Genomic DNA, 20,454 nt, shown 5'->3' with positions numbered 1-20,454 from the left:
TTCAAATTTGCATAGATCTTTATTTTAGTAGAATCTATAATTGACAACAATTAAATAAAAAGAAGAAACCAAGAGCAAACAATCTTTAAATTACAAGAAAATGACACTGCACCATTCATTATAGTACAAAAATAGGCCTTATTTCGAGTTTTGTCTCAGTTAAGCCAAGTCATTCGTGTACAGTATTCACGGGTCACACATGTGCACAGGTACTGTGCAGCCAAGGGGCTGGGGGGGGGGGGTCAAGTGAGGTTGCCCCCGAAACTCATTTAATGTATACTGACCAAGGATATGCGCGCACACACATGTACGCAGGACTGCTTTCAGCCCTTAAGTTTAAGATGGAATACATTCTAGCGCTTTCCTTCACAGCAGCTCAACAATACACGGTGTCGCAACAGAGATGATGCATGATGAGCAAGCAAACACGCACACAACCACACACACTAAATTGATGGGAGGGAGGATCGACAAGTGACAAAATATCTTAAGACGACACAGACAAAATGATTGTCTTTGGTTCTGCCAACATATTGCTCCTTCTAATTTGAATCGGACACGTCGGACTCCTCGAGCTCCGTTTGATTACAATTACAGAAGAGCCGTCCTTGTTTAGGCCAAATATTCCGAGTCACGCGCATGGCCGCAAGTGTTTGAAAGAGCTTCCTGGTGTGTTTGCACTTTCTCACTTGAGAAAGTTCGAAACCAGAGCACTCGAAAGCACCCACTTGAGCAGGCAGGCAGGCAGGCAATGACTCAAAACAAACTCAACGTTGCACATTTTGCCTTTTGCACACACTCCACCATTACCTCTAATAACAAAATCATTCCACATTGTAAAGCACGTTCTGAGAAGTGATTTTCTTGCCACATTATGTGGCGCTACGTTTTTAAACGCTTCACATGATGCCACAAATGACATTTTTGAATTAGTATCCTACTTAAAGCCGAAATGTCAGTAGGCACTAATGTAGATCCATGACCGGTCCTGTGCAGCCACACGAAGGAATAAACACCTCGGTAATCACATCTGCGTCTGCACATTACCCCAACAGAGGGCTTGTCGACACAAGTGGTTAGCTTTTCAATGGATTTATTTTCTTTGCTTGCCACTTGCTCTCTAAACAGGGAAATTGATTGTCGGCATCAGGACAAAAAGTCTTCACCTCAAGAGGAACCAGAGGGAGGCTGGGAGTACAAAGACCGCAAACAACATCTATCTGGCAAATTCCATTTAACACGCGAGTAAATGCGGGCCGACGGGACTAAAAAAAAGTCAATCCTTTGACCCCGTCCCATTACCCAAAGCAGGATTTAAAGCCCTGCCTGTGAATGCTGACGATAAAGGTGATAAGACTGGCACAGCATCCTAAAAAAAAAAATCAAATGAAACGCCAATCCTACTTTATATTTCCAGAATATTTCCATCTGTGTGAAACCATACTGAGTGATGAGAGGTAGATATAAAGGGCGAGCAGCTGCGTTTTTGTTTGCATGTCATCATCCTCGTGACAACCTCTCTCGGCAGCGCTTGAGTGCCGGATCAATTCGTTGGGAGCTATTGAAGAGAGATCAATGGATTTAGATTTGCTCCGTAGTCAATCGTGAGATGTGTCGTTGAAATCCAGCGTAGGAGAAACAAAGACTAAAAACAACCTTCCCCAAAGGTAAAAAAACAAAAAACAAAACTCCCTTTCTGCAGCGTCAGTCAGAATACAACAGCATTGTTGGAGGGGCTCACAGAAGAGATCCACTTAAATTTAGACCTGATGCAGGGATGTTGATGTTGTGCAGTTTCAACTCAGCTTGAGAGAGCAGGAATGTAAAACGGAGGAGAAAAATGCTCCCTCTGAAGGAAGATGTACATTTCTCTTTCACAATAAAACGACACAAAACAACTACATTAGTGTCATTGTTAATTTGAGGCGTGGGCAATTTGTCTTTGTAGTGTTAACATGCCCGGACCGAGTGAACGTAGTGATGTGTTGGTAATGATTCCAATCCTTCTGCAGATGAATCACAAGTAATAGCTGCTGCAGGGTTGATCAAGTATATATTTTTTTTGCTTTCACGGGTGATAGCTGCAAGGTTGGAAACATTTGAGGCTCGTCTATTTTCTCCAACTTAATTCTGACGGCTGCATGGCTCGCATTGCACATGAAAATCATTGATAGGTGAACCCCCCCCCCCCCTAAAAAAAAGCGTGGCATTTGCGATGTTGATAGTTGCGAGAATCAAATGGGACCAAATAGATTTGCTCACTTACACAATGCTATGAAAAAGACTATAGAGTAACTGGTTTAAGATTGGCCTAACACTCGCGTGCCGGACATGGACACTAGCACGCTCGCGTTCCCCCACGTCAAAACAATCTCATCCGGCTACTGCACAGAGACTGATAGAAAAGGGAAGGAGGAAGAATAGAAAGGCGGTAATTGTCTTTTAGTGGAACAATAAGAGCTGGAGAAGAGGGTGGGACAGAAACACATTGCCAGTGATCCAAAGGAAGAGGAGGTGGAGAAAGACACAAGGTCAAATAGAAGTGTGAACACACCAGCTATCCTGAGCTCCAAGTGGGCAGCGACTTGCTGCCAGGTCTCTTACAGAGAAGCGGAGGATGTTGGGAATCCACTGAAATGGAGGGCCAAATCAGGAAGAGAAATAAAACCAGAGAAGAGCGTGAAAGCAAAGACCCACCAGCCCTGAATTTTCCAATAATTGGTGGTGAGGATTTGAGAATAAAAAAAAAAAAAAAAAAAAGGCAGGTCGGAAAAGGAATGTATTAAAGAGCACTTTGTGTTTTGATAAAGGCAGTCCTCTCGTTTTGGACGTCAAATTCTTCGTTTTCCGAGTCCGTGTTGGCGCCGTCGTCCCCCCACACTGTCGGGATGCCGCGGTACGACACCACCCTGTTCCCACCCAAGCTGAAGGTGCCCGCCAGGCTGTTGCCGGCTTCTAGAGACGGGAGTTTGATGACGGCGCCCGAGCGCAGCTGCAGCATGAGGAAGATGCCGGCAAAGACGGCCATGATGGCCATGCAGCTGAGAATGGCTACAGTCATGGGCAATTGGGAGGTACGCTGGGGCTGCAACCCAGCGTCCCCCTGGCCCACCATGAAGCCTCCGGGCGACTCGCGCATGTACTGGGTGTTGTGATCGCAGCTGCCGGTGATGGGATTCAGCGATCTGTGAGGAGGACAGGACAGGCAGGCCTCACCGCTGAGCTTGCTACACGTCAGGCAGGGCGGCAGGCACGGCATGCAGGCCGGCAAGTAGGGCGGGGAAATGGAGTTCCCCACGGTGTAGTTGAGGGGAAGCAAACCCACAGCGTAGCCTGGTGGACATTCTTTCACACAACTTTGCATATGGAGGTAGAAGCCGGGATTACACTCTACAACACAGAAAAGCACAGGGGAAATTTTTTTTTTAAAACACCAAGCTGCTGAGAGACAAAAGAATTGTGTCAAAATGACATAGAAATAGATTTAGGTTATTCACATTGACAGACAAAAAAAAACAACAACAGTTGATACCACTGCGATTCTTAGAGGTGCTCATGTGACCCTGTAACTTTCATTTCCGTATTCAAACAACACCAACCATGATAGTGCCAAGTTGGAAAGCACAAGGCCGAACCAATACCCTCAACTGTTGAGGTGAGTTGAGGAGCTACATTTAGATAAAAGTAGTACTTTGCCAACTGTTGAGGTGAGTTGAGAAGCTTCATTTAGACAAAAGTAGTACTTTTCCGCCATCCCTACTCGTATGCTCTTGCATGGAGAGCATACTGTAACCTTCTCTGTCTGATGAAATGTGGCATGAATGAACCATCTGGAGGAAGAGCTGGACAAGCCTTTAAACAACATATGCACAAGTCTCACAATGAACCTCAAGAGCTGTTACATGCTCAATATACTGTCTGCTAACTACTCTGTTGGCAGTCTCACTTATGGTGTTCATTTAATTAGTATGAATCAAATGAATTCCATGACATGAAATTTGTGGTCCATATTGCAGATCGACAATACGCATCACCATCTTTAAACTGCCTCTGTCAAAAGCTTTTAGCTACCGCAGGCTAACTCGCTAGCATTTCGCCAGTGTCAAAACTATTCCAAATAAATCATGCGCAGTGGCAACTTCTAATGGCAGGAGCTCAAAGTCAACCACAATATCTTAAAAGGCAATATCAGACGATAACACGAATACAACAATGACAATCAGGTGACCCTCCTTAGCTGCCTGTCAGTATGTCGTTACCCATGTCTGCCTGTAGGGGCCAGACTGTCACTGTGTCAGATAGTCGGTTTTCACTTGAAAAAAACCTCGTCGTCTGTGTTGCTATTTGGATTGGCTGTGACACAGCAATATGGACTTGATTAGAATCATTTGACGAATTGCTTGATGCGATCAGTAATAGTTTGCGGTTGTGGTTGTGACCTCTACATATGCCCGGGGCGGGTTGACCTCCAGTGGCTTAGTCTGTTCTCAGCCATGTCATTTACATAAATAATATTTTTATACAATAAATGATTTTACACAAGGGATAGGAAGTGTGGGATGGTCCAACAATTGGGGTTTAGAGACTGTGGTCAATGGGAAAGAGTTGCGTCTTGTACTACCAGCTTTGTTTTGAATTCTTTTTATAAATATGAAAGGTGATATAAAACAATATACCGTGTTGATTAACTAATTGAAGAAAAGCAGGGAAGAGACAGCATCTTACCAAGGCATATCTGCCTGAGGTCCAACGTCTTACAGTTGCCGTTTCCAGGCTGAGAGTCTCCAGGGGGTGCGGTGCCATACAGCACCAGGATGAACTGGGTTAGGGTGCCTGAGAAGAAAAATAAGCCAGGAGATATATTTTTTTTTTTAGATATATATATTTATATAAAGCTTGCATGGGGAAAACAAAGGGTTCCTGAAAAATGTAGGCCCGTCAAAGAGGCTCAAGCTCCCGAGAGTAAATTTTGTTCAAACATATTCTTAAGAAGACTCTCCAATTTTTGCCACAAAATGACACTTTGAAAAGAGCAGCGCTTTTAAGACAATCGGATGGCCCTTCATGTCTAATAAGATTAGTTGTGAGTGCAAAAGAAGTGTCTGTGAGGGGAGGGGGGAAGGATCTTGAGAGGTTCATCTTGACTGAAAGTCTCCCGAGTGTGAATAGAGCTGACAGATTTAAAAAAAAAAAAAATTCTCTTTTCCATTATTTTCTTTTCAAGCTTATATTCTTAGAGAAGGAATAAAGCAGCTACTTCACATGGAATTTAATCGTTACACAAAACAACCAGCAGTTTTTATTCCACTAATACGTCTTTAAAAAAAAAAAAAAAATCACAGATTTTAGTTTCAGGAATTGAATTTCAAGTTGTAATTGACTTATTCATACAAAATAACTGTAGATAATTGCAGTAGCATCAAGTTCTGATGAAAACAGAAATATGGTGTCACAAAGAGGCTTTACCATAGTCACTGGCGCCCGCTACATTCTCTATCTCCAGCGTCCACTTCCCAGAGGGGTTCTCGTCCCAAGAGTGGGTGGTCATGAAAGCCCAGTCATTAAAGCCCTCTGACGAGTAGTCATGAGGCCTGCAGGAAATCATCACGGGCGTGTAAACAGACTGAAGTTGACAGGCTTGTGTCAGTGTGTACGTGCAGCTGTGCGTTTAAACGTACCTGGGGTGGAGCAGCGTGGAGCGCGTGCCGGCAGGACTAATGAGGTGGATGGCCAGGTTGCCCCTTCGGTTGTACGATAGGGTGAGCCGAGCTTGGACGTGTTCCAGTGAGGTCACGTGACTGTCGCTCTCAAAGCAGGCATCTATGCTCTTGTTAACTGATAAATGGCCGCCAATGTTTCTGTGAACATATGAGTCATGTGATGTAGCTAAGAACACAGCGTGCCATCAGAACCATTACACGGGATTCGTTCTAAGCTTGGGATCAGAATGCTACTTAACTCTTCACCACTGTGATAGGGGCAAAGAGTTTGAAGTCTTGGAGAGGATTAAAGTTTTACCACCTGTAGCAACCATGTGCTGTGAAAAAGCAATCTTTGTCTTGACACCTCCCTTCCCATAGCTGCCTAAAAGTTTTGTTTTTTTTATGACACGTTATAATCAAACATGAAGAAATAACAGCCTGACAAGGTGCCAGTGCGAATAGTCAAGCTCTAGAGCACAGCGTTTCAAGTTCAGGGGGATTTCTTTTGTCTTTGTACATTAAGTACCTTGCATATATCTTCTACATGTCTTAAGTCATATCAAAAGATACAAAAGGAGACAGTGATTACATGTTGATCATGTGGGACACTACAAAAATTACGTCATATCTTTAAACTTCTGATTCGTTTCGAATCGATGCAGCACATCTTTGAATCAAAACACCATATTCCAGTTTAAAGGGGGTTACCTTTTATAGCCTATTTGATTTTCACATTTTAATAGCACTGATTACGTATGTTAAGAATACCGCATACTAAAAAGAATCAGATGTACACATTCGTTTTCATTTTGACTGCGACCGAGAAAGACTGAATCCCTAATTGCTCCCTTGGTTTTTGTCTGTCGGAATGAGGTTAACTGCTAACTTTTGAATGACTGTCCTGAATATTTCTCCTGCTCCCAGATGCTTAAACCGTCTGCTCGAAACAGCCCAAAGCTGAGGATGCTCACACCCACACAACAAGTGCATAATGACTGGTTGAGGACAGTCTGCTTACAATGCCGGATATAAAACAGCCATAGGGGAAAAAAAAAAAAAATACATATCAGTTTTGTTTTTGTCCTCTCAGTGGACCTTTGCTTAATTTGCTTTGGAAACTTTAGTTGAAAGGTAGTGCTGTGGTAGACAAAAACAACCACTGGAATGTTTATCTGCCTTTCGATTCAAAATAACAGTGCACAAAATATGCTGAGAGACAGAATAAAGGAAAAATGATTCAATATCCTTTCTGCCGATGTGGTACGCAGGCTAGATATAAAAACTTAGGGCACAAACATCTCGAAATAGTTGAATAGGGAGAGGATTATCAATGGCTATGAAATCGAGTGAGCAGTGTGTGTTGCACTAACTTTGGCTCAGAGAGCATGGTGATCACACATTTTCGTTGCGGTCCCACGCTGGTCCACGTGTTTGCCAGAGCCACGATGGCACTGGCATCAAGTAGGCCGTATCCGTACGAGTGGCTGACTGCAGGAAATGAGGGAGAAGAGAGGAGACATGACAGCTGTCCTTCTGAATGAAACATCCCCAACCTAAGTGTCGGAACACATGCCACTTCAAGAAATGTATTTTGTTCGGAACCAAAGCCCTGCTTTTCGAATTTCAATGTTAGCTTCAGAAGTGGAGGCAGAATATAACATTGAGACTGAAGGGCATGACGTTAACTGCAGAGGAAGTGATCTTGAGTTGTGTACCTTTGCGGCCAACCCCGTTGGTATTCCAGTCACTGGTGGCCAGGTGGGCAGGGTGAGAGGTTCGCACAACCAGATGTTGCATGTCCCTCCAGGTCAAATTTTTACTGGAACAAAATCCAAATATAAGCACACATTCACACATGCATAATAGGTTTGACATTCTCAACTCAGATTCAAGCCAGATAAATGACGATTACAACATTGTGGACAACTACTATCTGCAATGAACAGAAATTCCGCATCTATTTCAATGTGCTTCATTGCATTAAAATTGCTTCTTCAGCAGAAAAAAAAAATTGCTAAGTGTACAGTGTATATTTAGATCAGTAGACATGAGGACATTTTTAGAGCATGAATCTTAGGACAAAGCTGCGGGCGACGTGAGATTTTAAAAATCGACTGATTAGCACTTACTTTGCCTCGAGGGCCAGAGCGATGATCCCGGCAGCCAGTGGGGCGGAGGCAGATGTCCCTGTATGAGAGTCTGTGCATTTAGCCTTAAGGTCTGTCGTGATCTGATAAAAGAAAAAATAATTACATTATCTAATTGAGCCCGCTCGAGCCGAGAGGGTAAACGTTTCGGACATTTCAATTGCCTCTTATTATCTTATTATCATGTAAATGGATCTGCTGGAAGTGAACGCCGTTGAAATGTTAAACATATGGCAAATGGTGAGCAACAAGTGCTCGATATGGATTCCTTGTCCAGCAGGGGAGTTCGATGGTGAAATAACAGAACGAGTCCTGAATTCTTTTTCTCTACCTTGACTCAGGCGGTATCTTTTTTTAGATTTATGACCAACAGCAGAGAGCTGTAGTTGCACATGGCAGCTGCTGTTGGGCGACTTAAAATATGTGCAGTGATATGAAGCAAGAAGGAAGCAATCTTTGGAAAAAAATGCAGGTCAGGAAACTACATAGAGGGAAGCTCAAAGCCAATCATGCGCACCAAGTGATGCGGTCCAAATTGACTGAACTGAACAAGTGCGATAAAAAAAATACAGTCGGTGGTGACTCACGCCTGTATGCACAAAATTGCTGTAACAATAAAGATTATCCAAATTGCAAAGCAATCTTGGCTTTTACGCGAACAACACATTACACAAGTACGACAAAAAAAGCAAAGACAGAATTTGCATGTCTAAGTGTTGATGCGACTGAAGTAGACCAAAATTATTCTCCATTTGTGACATGAATGTTAAAGCAGAAGCTTTCTAGGAGGACTTCCAGCAACTTATTATTCATAATCATTTTAGTGGGCCAAAAGTGAATTAATGAGTATAGTGGGCCAAAAGTGAATTCATTGATGTAAAAAAGAAAGAAGAGGGACGGTCAGGAAGAGAATCAGGAGGTTATGAAGCTGCAGATCCCAGACCAAGTTAATCAAGAACCAATTATTGTGCAAGAACTAGACTTGGGTAATCATGTACTTTTTGCTGGTCCTTGAAGATTTTCCCAGTCATGCCATCATCATCATCAACAGACCAGCTAATGGCTTATGTTTGTGTTTTAAAGTTCCCCATTGTGCATTTCAAAAAGACATCCTGAACAGTCGTTTAAATGTGGAATAGTACAATGAGTGTACACTTAATGGAAAAAAAAAAAATGGATGGGTTCAACACTTTGTTGCATTTAGTCTTATATTGGCAAACTTGACAGCACATCTGTTGCTGCTTCAAAAGGTCTGCTGATGTTTCTTCTGCGGAAACACATGCCACCATTTATAACGACTGAGTGAATGTTTCAATTTCAGCCATTTAAAACCAGAAGTGCATGTTTTTCTGGATGAATGTGCAAAAAACCAAAAAAAAAAACCTATACATTTAACAATGGATGGCAAAACCTGATTTAATTTACCTAACCTAGACTTTGGAAGCCAATAACTTATTATTGGAAAAAAAAAGAGTCTATGAAAGGAAAACTTACAATTTGCTTCTCGTTGAGATTGCCCGAACTGTAGGTGGTTGCGAGGGTTGAGGAGCAAGCCTCGCTGTACCAGGGGACAAAGCCATTTTGGGTCGAGCTGCTGATGGAGAGGGTGTATATGCTATTGGTGTAGCCATCACAGTTACAGCTGTCCTTATCCCTCCCACCGTTGCCGGAGGCCCACACGAAGATTGAGCCCAAACCTCCACGGCCCTGAAGGTTGTAAAAGAAATCCCACAAAATCATTACCTATTTCAAATGAAAAGGTCAAGGAGGCCACTTTGAAAATCAAAAGCGGGTAAATATCAGAAAACAGACCAGTCGCTGCAGTATACCATGCAAACGGCTCAGTGCTTGAAGTGCAGCAAATCATTTTTATGGTATTGAGTGGCACCATCTTTTTGTGCATCGATCCAACCTGTACATGTGCCACCCGCTGCCAACCGACAGCGCAGCAATCATCAAAGTAGTCTGTGTCAGCAGTCCCAAATCACTTTTATGGCACATGCCACGAATCGCACAGTTCATAACAAGTCTGTGTGCTGCTTAGATGCATTTATGCATGGTGTGCGTGCGTATGTGGGGAGCCCGAGGTGGGATCCGTTGCCTTATCAATCTCTTTTTACATGACACAGTCCAATGCAGTAAAAAGAGAGGGTATACCAAGTACAAGCCTGTTTACAAGGCTGTAAATCAAGTCTTCTTGACTTGTTGCTTCTTATGAGAAGACTAAAATTACAACACTAGTATAATGTCCATTTGTTCATATCTATTTTTAACAGCATTTGTCCCTCTCCTTTTTTTTTTTTCCAAACTGTTTTTCTAATAATTGACATTCTTATAGCAGTTTGGCAAGATAATTTGGATTGGGAATGAATAGGTAGGATGCCCTTTTTTTTCTCCCAGACAGTCCACCTTTGTTTGAAGCCACACACTTTGAGCAAGCAAAAGTAGAGGAACAGACATTAAATTCATTTAAAGTGGATCACATTTAATATTTAGTAAATCACAAAAATGGCACAGACAAAAACTAAATAATTAACCTAGCTGTTCCAAAACCTTTGCAGAGGAAATAGCCAATCAATATGTAAAGCCTACAAAACTTGGTTCCAAAATGCTGAGCTGTTTCTCCAAATTGTTTCTTCCTCAACGCCTCTGAGATTGGTAGCTGATGCAAAGATTGACAGAGACATTTGTACCAGTTACCAGTTGAGTGAGCGTGCAGTAATGACAAATTGGGAAAATTCTTGTCACAGTTAAGACAGGTCACAATTATCAAACAGTGCGGGGAAAAAAATTTGGATTTTGATGAAAAGTCAATCTGCATTCACTGTAAGAGTTCTGAGGTTAAACTTTAATCATGGACTTTAAAATAAACTTTCATGCAACATTTCTTCATCAAATCAAATTTAATTTCCTTCAGCTCAGATTTAATTTTCATTATTCTCCTGACCGGTGGCTTTCAGAGCGCATTTCCCTTCCGTTCATAATTGTCAGGGTCAAATACAGCTTTGTTCCTTCCACTTTTTGTGCCCTCATGCTTGAACGGTTCAATTACAGACTGTTGAAAGGAAGCCACACACACAGAAGCAGTTAATTTCTCTCGTACAAATGACAACCCCCGCACCCAACCAACCCACCCACATATACACACCTCAGTAACTCCACGCAGAAAGGCCTCTTTGGCAAGTTTGGCAGGCCCATCCACAGTTTTGCCATCATCCTCTGGGCCCCAGCTGGCGCTGTAGATGTCAATGTGTTGGGGGTTCAGGCCTAGAGACTGGGCCTCCACCATGTCTGTCACCTCACCATCTAGCATGCGCACGCCTGCATTATTGTTGAAATAGAAAAGAGGGTTATTTTCTAACTTTATTATTAACTTTTGTTAAAAGGCCAACTTTTTATGCTATAAAAGAATCAGAATCATTTCAAAATTTTGTCCGCTGCTAATGTGATGTATCAGCTATACAACTTAGTAGACTTCGAGAGGCTAAGCAGAAAAAAAAAATAGGACGGTTAATTCATTAAACATAGCATGGAACACAGTGAGGATCATCTTCAAGTGGAGAAAACAAGGCTCTTCAGTGCATGTCACAACAATCTTCTTCCAATGAGTAAGCTGGCAAGACCCAAAAAGGAAGCTGGGCAAGACTCAAAAAAATCTAAACTTGGCTACATTTAGCAAAAAATACCCTTGAAACATCCCAAATGCAGGTGGGAAAATCTGTTATGATCCAATGAAACTATGCTGAAAATGAAGAAAGTATGTTTGGCCCAAACACAACATTGCTCACTGCCTTAGTCAAGGTGGAAGAAATTATGTATGAACAGGTCCAAGTAGCAGTTGCTGTTTGAATATAACCTTCATGCTTCTGCAATTCAATGTCTGGAAAAGCCTACAAGAACAACTGAACTTTATTCAGAAGGTCTTTTAAATTGGTAGCAATTGTGTCCCTACTCCAGCTTGAATATGATTTTATGAACAGTCCCTTCCACAGTGAGATAAAAGTAGGTGTTCATACTTGTGCAACCACATTCTTAGCTGTTTAATGACTATTGCGGAGAAAAAAATTCTAATGAGTTGCACAGGTTGTAACATTAATGGTGAAAAATATTTAGAGATGAATCGTCTTGGTTCCATTTTTATATTACAAAACCCTGACATTCCAATACGGATGTGCAGACTTTATATCCAATTTATGTAGCATCTAAGGTTGATGGTTAGCTCCTTTTTAGTGCAGCCGTGGTTTAATTTTCGTGCGTCTTTAGTTTCGATGTGCGGCCCAACGACTCCATCGTGCTTCCCATTTTAGGGGAGATGTAACTCACACGAACACAGCGATACTACTGTGCTGTTTCATATTTGCATAAATCGAGTGCAGTTTCACTGTGTGCCTTTTGGTTGTCTGTGGCGTCAGCTTGCAAGTGAATATTTTTGTGCCTCTTTGTTTTTTTTTTTTTAAGTTTGGCTTTTGCTCTCCCCACCGCCGACATTAAGGACAAATAAATTGCTGTTGTGCTCAAAATGGTTCAGAAAGAACAGGTTCAGCTGCATTGGAGCTTTCAGAGGATTCGAACAGAAAGATGAAAAGGCTCATCATGAATTGAAACATGAATAAATAAAATGGAAAAGCATTTTGATTGGAACAACAGAAAGAAAATTGGACAGACATAAGAATACATCAAACTAATGATTGCGGAAAAGACATGTAGTGTATGAAGTGCTTATGTCCGTGTTTACATTCTTCTCTTTGCGGCTTACGTTTTGTCAGTGACATTCCCTGGAGACTCTATTAGTAGTAACAAATGAAATTCCAAAACGCGTTCCAAAAGGCATTGCATAATTTCTCCGCCACAAAATTGCTGCTCTGTTCCGGGAAAGTAAGTGCCATCTCTATGACAAACTGCACAGGCATCAAACAACTTTTATTTCTGTGGTAGTCACCAGCTGCGCTTTTTTTTTTTTTTTTTTTTTTTTAACAATACAAAGGGAAACTTGAAAGTATCCCCCAGCCATACAAAAGGTCAAATAAGCCACAAAACCAGAAGATACCCAAGACACCTTCTGTAAATTTTAGTACAATGTGTGCATAGTATCTACATACGCACACTTTGTTGAATAAGGATTTATGTCTGGTTGTCTCTAACAGGTAAATGAACCCTTTGGCTATAAACTGTCAAATTACTCGCCCTTTTTTTCTGGGAACATGATTTGTTTATTACTGCACTTTCAAGATTGCTGGACAGTGTATACATTCATCAGTTTGATGTTCACTGAATGCGTGGCATTCCCCCTGTTGCCCGTGCCAGGCCAAACTTCATACTTGGATCCCAAACCTAGCAATAATACGGTAGATTCTAAAAAAGGTTTATTTTGAAAGATTTTTATAGAGGTAGGAATGCATTCTTTAGTGCCAAGAACAACTTTGAAAGGTAAAGTTGGGATTGCACAGCACTGAGACTGTATTTCTCTCACTTGACTTAAGACTCTACAAGTTTATAATGACTGGCCAAAGTGAACATGTATCTGTCTGCCTTTTGTTTCAACTAATTTGACATTGGCTGTTTAAAAAAAAAAAAAAAAAAAAAAGGCTTTACACCTGAAACACTTGCGAAGGCTGCGCCACCTTTGAGACCACACACAGCCCACCTTTTATCTTAATGAGAATGTATGAAGATCTTGCCTCAAGGCGCAGAGAATGATCATAAAGCTGAATGATGTTTTTCAGTGGAAGTGGCATGGCGAGGAGATCGTCAGAGATGAAATGAAAGAACAGGCACCGAGATAAAAGCGACGCCTGCTGTTTAAAGAATACATTTTACATCTGGAGAAGCCACATTAGAGGCTCTTGAAAGCATCCTGTATAGACGAGCATTAGCATCCAATGGCTAACTTATCATGCATAAACCATCTTAACATGGCTCCATTTTTATTTTACATTGAAGAGGGGAAAATACATCCCATGTGGAAGTCAGTTCGAAAGAAAATGGCACTCAAGGCGACACTAACCTATTTAGAACCAATTCATTTTTCATATTTGTATTAAGTTTTAACAGTGTGAAATTAATTTCAGCCATCAAAACTAAGATTACATCTTGCAAGGGGTTTCTTTAAAAAAATAAAAAGACAAAATAATTAATCAGTTTGCCATGCCACCTACCTTTTTCCTCATCATCTAACTCAAACCACCAAACTAATTGGTTTTGAATATGAATAAATGATTTCAAACTAATGACAAAATAGGACTGTCGGAACAGAAATTGAACTCGTGTGAAATCAACATGAAAATTTTAATTATTGAGAGAAGCGGTTACTAAAGGTTGGGGGTAAACGAGAAATCGTTCTAGTCGATTAAATTTCAACGCGACAAATCACCCCACCAGCAACATGCATCAATTATAAAGCCTGTTTTAAGCAGCCAGGCCTTGTTGTAGTTGCGGTTGTGTTGTAGATACGCATCAGAGCAGAGTATTAACAACACTGTGCAGATGTGTTTTCCGTTTACTAGACATCACTCTGTCATATGGCATCAATAATCTCCAAAGCATGTTTGTTGTCAGAAACACGATAGCAGAGTGTCAAGTCAGTTCGCATCAAGTAACCATTATTTTTATTTAGATAAAAACATCTGTTCAATATTTTCACTATTGGATGACCCTGTGAGATTAAAGTTCATACAAACTAGCTGTGGGAACCGCAGAATAACTCATGAGAATATCAATATTTATATTTCAACAATGACATTAAGAATCAATACCTATTACCATTGATGAATCAAATACAATTTTATTTGCATTAAAGTTTATGAGAATGTTTATTCCCTTATTACCATTCATCTACCAATTATTTTGATCTGGTATTATTTAGTGATTAAAAGAACAACAGCTAAGCAATATCACACAAGAAGAATTGATGGTTAATGTTTTAAAATATGAGGAAATTCACTTTATAATCAATTTATCGATTAATTTTGACATCTTTAGATGTTAAATCAGGTGGAAAAAAATGCTTGTTTTCATAATGTTCATAATGCAATGTTGTTAGCACTTGCACAGGTTTATCAAAAGCAAGTAATGACCAATTCCATAGAACATACCTCCAATCTTGGCATTGTAAGCCACACCCACTCCACAGATGCCATTGTTGGCTACTGCTGCCACCTCTCCCGCACAGCGTGTTCCATGCCTACAAAAAAAGCGTTGAGAAGAACTTGCTCACATATCATTCTGCTAAAAAAATATAGCATTTTATTGTACATTTATAGGACCAAGTAATGCACCCAGTTAAGAAATGTGTTGCTTGTGAGAGAATGTGTTGTTGAAGAAAAATGACAGAAATGGCCCCTTGAGCCAAAACAAACATGATGCTCAACCGTTTTGATTTCTTCAAACATACCTCAATTCCGATCTGTCAAACAAAAACCATTAAGCCACAGAGTAAATGCACAATTCTTCACAACCTGCAAGAATTGGAGGAGGATGTGCACAAAATCAGTCAAAGGCAAAAGCTTCTGCATGTGCGATGGAATTTTTGTGAATACCATTTGCCATTTGAACACAGCGTCTTTCATTATTCCCACACTTGGACTTGTGCTGTAAAAGAGCTAGCTCCAGGCCCTGCAATGTTCCACAGTCCAAAAGAGTGGCGGATCAGCACATTCCAGTCAGGTGCACTCGGCGAGATGGATACATAGCGGTACATCTAATGCCCTCCAACATAATTGCAGACCCCCGTTGCGGTTTAACCGACCCCAAACAGGAAAACCGAGTCTGTCAGCCAAAGCAGGCAAGCATAGAAGAAAAAAAAATTATCGGGCCAAATGAGGCATACTTCATGACAAAGCAAACACGCCAACATCATGCGAGTGTCACAGGCAATTACTTTTGTTTGAGTTACATGGAAGGAGGATGGCAGCATAGTTAAAGACAAATAAAAAGATAAAAAGACGAAACCCACACACATTATCTTGGCACTTCCCCGCAACATTTTATCTTAGAGCTTTCATTTCGCTGCCGCAGTCGTGCGGCATACATGCTTGGGATACAGCTGATGTGAAGGAGATAAATGATAAGCATTCAAGCAAACCATTACAAACTCTGCCTTTGACACATTCATTACAGACACGAATATGGTAGATGGTTTCATGAAATACAAATGCTATCAGAGATACATTCATTTCTTGGTTTAGGAAATAAACCCCCAGACAAGAATACTATGCATACTGTATTACTATCCCAAATGGTGCATTACTACACCGCTCGGTCACAGGAACCAAGAACACCATCACATTATTTTATTTCGGAAAAACCACAGGACCACTTGGTTAATATCGAGCTTCCATTCATACACATTTGAATCTAAAACATTTAGGGTTCTATTGGGCCATTCAATTAATAACAGAGTTCGCAACGGAAGCATTGCTTGCAATTGTTTTCGTTTGAAATCATTTGTTAAATCTGTAAAATCTGTACAAGTTGTGCACTTGTGGCAAACTGCAAATCATTTATTTGTGTCATTCTGCAATAAATCATGAAGCACCTGCCAAAGTGGCATTAATATCAAAATTGTGATTAACAAAGACTCGCTTCACCAAAGTCATGTTTTGATTAGAGCGAGAACCCAGTGGCAAGGTCGAACAAGCGAGACAAACCTGCATCACATCAAAGTCAGATGTGAGCCCAAGGCTCACATATGAGATCAGTATTCAACTCCGCAACTGACAACAACATTGTCACCGTGCAAAACCATAACCAATATTTAGTTACACGGCTATGCCTTGGAAAGGCTATTGTCGTCGAAAAGTATTCAAAACTGGGTCTGCTGATAAAGTACAAGGATAAGGGGGAAAAAAAGCTGTTTGATACTGTGGTCATTCCTTGGGCTCCGCAACATTCATGAAAGATTGATGTGAAGTCACACAAAATACTTTGTCAAGTTGCATTGTGAAGCAAAGTTACACATCGGTTGAACATTACAGATGAGCTGCTGTAAAATGGAATGGCACTTGCTGGTTGCTGAATTAAAACCTTTAGTTTCATTGAATTTGAACATTTAGCAGAAGTTGCTTGGGCTTGCAGCGTTAACAAAAGGCGCCTTTTCAATTAAAACCGAGATGTCTTGGGGTTTTTTTTTTTTTTTCCTCTCAAGGAGCTCATCACACATTCTAAATCCAACGCATGCTAATCCTGGAGGCTATTAAGGCTATGGTTTTACCAATGTGAAAATGAACCTGTTTACCAATTGGTCTTAATGTTTATAGAGCTGAGAACACAAAATATAGTGCCAGTAAACGGTCAAGTAAAAATAAATATGAATTGCACTACAACCCTGAATTTGTAAAAGCACAACATTTTTGCCTAAGTTCATCAAGAGAAACTCTGCAGGGCAATAAAAAAAATGTAGTTCTTTTAAATGACTATGCTGGCATCTCCTGCAGTCAACCCAGTAGAAATGAGCCAAGTACCAGGAGTTGAGGAATAAATAAATAGATTGAAAAAATGCACATTTGTAAACCATCCCGATGGGAAACTTTGGGGAAAAAAACCATCTCGACAGCATGCTCTCTTAGATCAACAAGAGGTTGAATGGTCACATTGCTAGCGAGCCATCCTCATTGCGGCCCATATGTTGGGGAAGAAAGACAGCTTTATGGAGGTGAACACAGTTGGGCTTTCTGCAGGGGAACAGACACGTTCAGTCTGATGCAAGCTTACACCCTTTTCCTGCCCACTGGTTGTTTGCACATGCATCTGCAGCGACCCACCGAAAGGGCGAGACACACAAATGCAACACAAACACGGTGCGCCTCTCATTCCATCTTGCCACGGGGAAGGCATAGGGAGCCGGGTGGCAAGAGATAAGGGCTGAGATGAGCCAGGGTTAGCGAGAGGTGCGGCAAGAGAGGAACATCAATAGTAAGTGTCTTAGCTGGGCTCGGGGCCACCATGAGCCGCGAGAGGTGCTTAAGTCTGCCTTGGCACTACTGTCAAAATATGCAGCTCCTTCAGCGCCTGGCTCACCCATATGCTTGCAATAGTTTGGAATTTGACGATGTTTGGTGGGTGATCGTTTCTGGGACCCATAAAGCAATTGATTAAACAAATTTGAATTCTAATCACAGAAAAAGACCTGCATCAATGCTTTAAGAGGCAAATGTGTGTCTCTTTCACTATTTGCACTATTTACTGAAAAGCAGTCAAGACCAAGGGCAAGTCACAAGTCGTACAGATGACAGACTGTAAGCGGGTTCTTTCAGAGCCAAACGAATGGCTTGCTTTCATTAATTCTGATGACTTAATTCAATCTATTCTCTGTAAGACGTCGCTGTGGTAATAAACAACCTTTAATGCCACCTGCAGAGGCCACTTCAATAAATCTGTTTACTTCACACGCAAGGGCAGATTTGCTCTTATACCACCTCTACAGTATTAACGGCCTGGTGGCACAGAAAGAAATAAAAGGTCACTGCTATTATGGAAATGAGGCCCGGGCTCATTACAGGGGGGGGGTAACTGTACATTTTTGGAGTGTGTGAGGCATAAAAAGTTAAAGTATCTGAGCACCTTCAGTTGGACATCCTTTGGGAAATAACTCTAGCCGTGCCAGAGGATGAAACGCTATCAGGCTTGTTTAGTTCGGTTGAAGAACACAAAGAAAAATGCATTTTCCGACAATCACATATAGAAAAAATGTTGCATGTACCTGTTATCGTTAAGCTGTGTGTATCGTGGCTGAGGGTCCGGGTCACCGTCATTCACGTCATAGCTGGCATCTGGGTCCTGTGATATACCGTGATAATTGTGAAAATTATATTTGAGCATATTCATATAAAAAGATGGTGTATTTTCCTTTATTTAAAACCTTACATAGTTTTGACTGAGGTCTGGATGATTCTTTTCGATTCCATCATCCAGGATGGACACCACCACTCCTTTACCTGTGTAGCCCAACTGCCAAGCAGCTTTGGCATTCAAGTCACGGTGGTTGGTGTTGTACTGCGGATGAAAACATATTCCCTGTATATTGATTCATTGTGACACGGTAAAGAAAAAAAACTGCAAAATGGCTCCTTTCAAATGTTCATTCAAACAAACATATGTCATCTCAGGTAAGTTTTGGTGTAAAGGAAATAACAGGAAAGCAATAAGGCACGCCACAAAAGACATTATTCAGTCATAAAGTATTAGTGCAACAAGTTTGCTTTGTCATTAATGCCGAGCAAAACACTGGAGACTTGGATGATGGCTCACAAATCATTTTGTATGCCGTTTGATTTGCGCTTGACATTCAATCTGACCTTTTCAAAGCTGAGGCTTTCATCTGCTTCAAAGCTAGTTTGCAATATTTACAAAAAAGTCTGATCCAGTGGGCTCTTCTTGCAGATGGCGTTAGAAGTGCATCCCACCAGACAACGATGTTTGTTCTTCAAAGGAAATCAAGTTTTTCAACATAAGCTGTGACAATGCTGATAAAAACGTGCGAGACGGACGGAAAATCAACAGATGCCATGGTCATTGACAATATGTTTGGAAGAATGACAAAGATGTAACAAGTTTGCCTCTAATTGCATCAGTTCATCAACTGCACCATTATCAGACATAAAACTAGTGATTTTAGTTGTGTCATTTCCCTCTCCTCATCTCTCTTTCCAGTTAAGTAAACAAAAATTGGTTGTCTCCCAACGCATGAATAAAAGAAATGGAACAGACAGCAGCCGAAGCGCCAGCGAGCTCTTTTGTAGCCATGTTTGCAAAGTGCATGTATACATTTTGATCAAAGCAAAACCGGTTCTAGCGGTGAAAGGGATTTGAGAAAAGCGAAGGTGTTGCTCCAGTTTCTATTGACACTAAACCTTTGAGAAGCTTTTTAACCTTGTGCTGTCATGTTTTTCAAAAGCGAATTAAAAATGTTTTCCCAAACAAATTGTGTCCACGTTTGATTCATAATTCATCAATTCTTTGTATCATTATTGAAGTTTGAAAGATACCATTTCTGCATAACAATGTGTGCCTTTTGTTTAAAAACAAGCCCCTTGACAACTACTCATCGAATCAAAGCACCCTCGCAGGAGTAGTTAGCGAAGCATTTTGTAGCTTGAAATTCAGTGGAACATAAAAATAATTTTGGGGGAAAAAAAAAAAAAAAAAAAAAGAATATTTTCCTTTGCTCTTCTGAGGGTTAAGAAGATATTAATATTTGTCACCTCTGGGTAAGTGAAAAGCTTTCAGATGTTTCTGCAATTAAGGGCAATATAAATCAAATGGCTTGACTATTTATTTTGATAGCTCAACCAGTGTTGCAGTGACAAATTCAAGTACGCAGAAACACACATGCACATGCCAACTCACCAGGTACCACTGCTCCACAAATTTCGGATCGGCCGGTTCTACGTAGATATCCCTTTTTTTCCTACGTTTGGCTACCTGTTGCTCTGCCCAGGTTACCTAAACACAGAAACAAGCATGGGGAAAAAGTCGGTCAACATTAGTATCAAGAAAACAGAGTCAGAAATAATGGCAACCGTTTGTCTTAATTGTGCTGAGGTTTATGTTACTATCGCAGTTTGAGTGAGGGAGATTCAAGGATGTGGTTCAGCTGTGGCAACCTGCAG

General features: G+C 41.0%; 1 protein-coding gene across 2 annotated transcripts in view; it reads right to left on the bottom strand.

Moving 5' to 3' along the window:
• furina (furin (paired basic amino acid cleaving enzyme) a) overlaps nt 1-20,454 on the bottom strand; it is a 42,044-nt gene continuing 21,590 nt past the window's right edge. For both annotated transcript variants that reach the window (XM_085906884.1, XM_085906885.1), the window contains exons 4-16: nt 20,192-20,287; nt 18,710-18,838; nt 18,546-18,622; nt 14,941-15,029; nt 10,998-11,170; nt 9,344-9,556; nt 7,832-7,932; nt 7,418-7,521; nt 7,073-7,190; nt 5,679-5,858; nt 5,467-5,591; nt 4,726-4,833; nt 1-3,390 (exon numbers count right to left, since the gene is read on the bottom strand). In XM_085906884.1, the coding sequence (XP_085763010.1) occupies nt 2,783-3,390; nt 4,726-4,833; nt 5,467-5,591; nt 5,679-5,858; nt 7,073-7,190; nt 7,418-7,521; nt 7,832-7,932; nt 9,344-9,556; nt 10,998-11,170; nt 14,941-15,029; nt 18,546-18,622; nt 18,710-18,838; nt 20,192-20,287 (2,121 nt within the window). In that variant the 3' untranslated portion in view covers nt 1-2,782. The remainder of the gene's footprint in view (nt 3,391-4,725; nt 4,834-5,466; nt 5,592-5,678; nt 5,859-7,072; nt 7,191-7,417; nt 7,522-7,831; nt 7,933-9,343; nt 9,557-10,997; nt 11,171-14,940; nt 15,030-18,545; nt 18,623-18,709; nt 18,839-20,191; nt 20,288-20,454) is intronic.

Source organism: Syngnathus leptorhynchus, chromosome 3, assembly GCF_054491065.1.
Source record: "Syngnathus leptorhynchus isolate UIUO chromosome 3, UIUO_Slep, whole genome shotgun sequence".
Taxonomy (NCBI): Eukaryota; Metazoa; Chordata; class Actinopteri; order Syngnathiformes; family Syngnathidae; genus Syngnathus; species Syngnathus leptorhynchus.
Note: the sequence above shows the minus strand (reverse complement) of the source record. Positions and strands in the feature narration are given on the sequence as shown.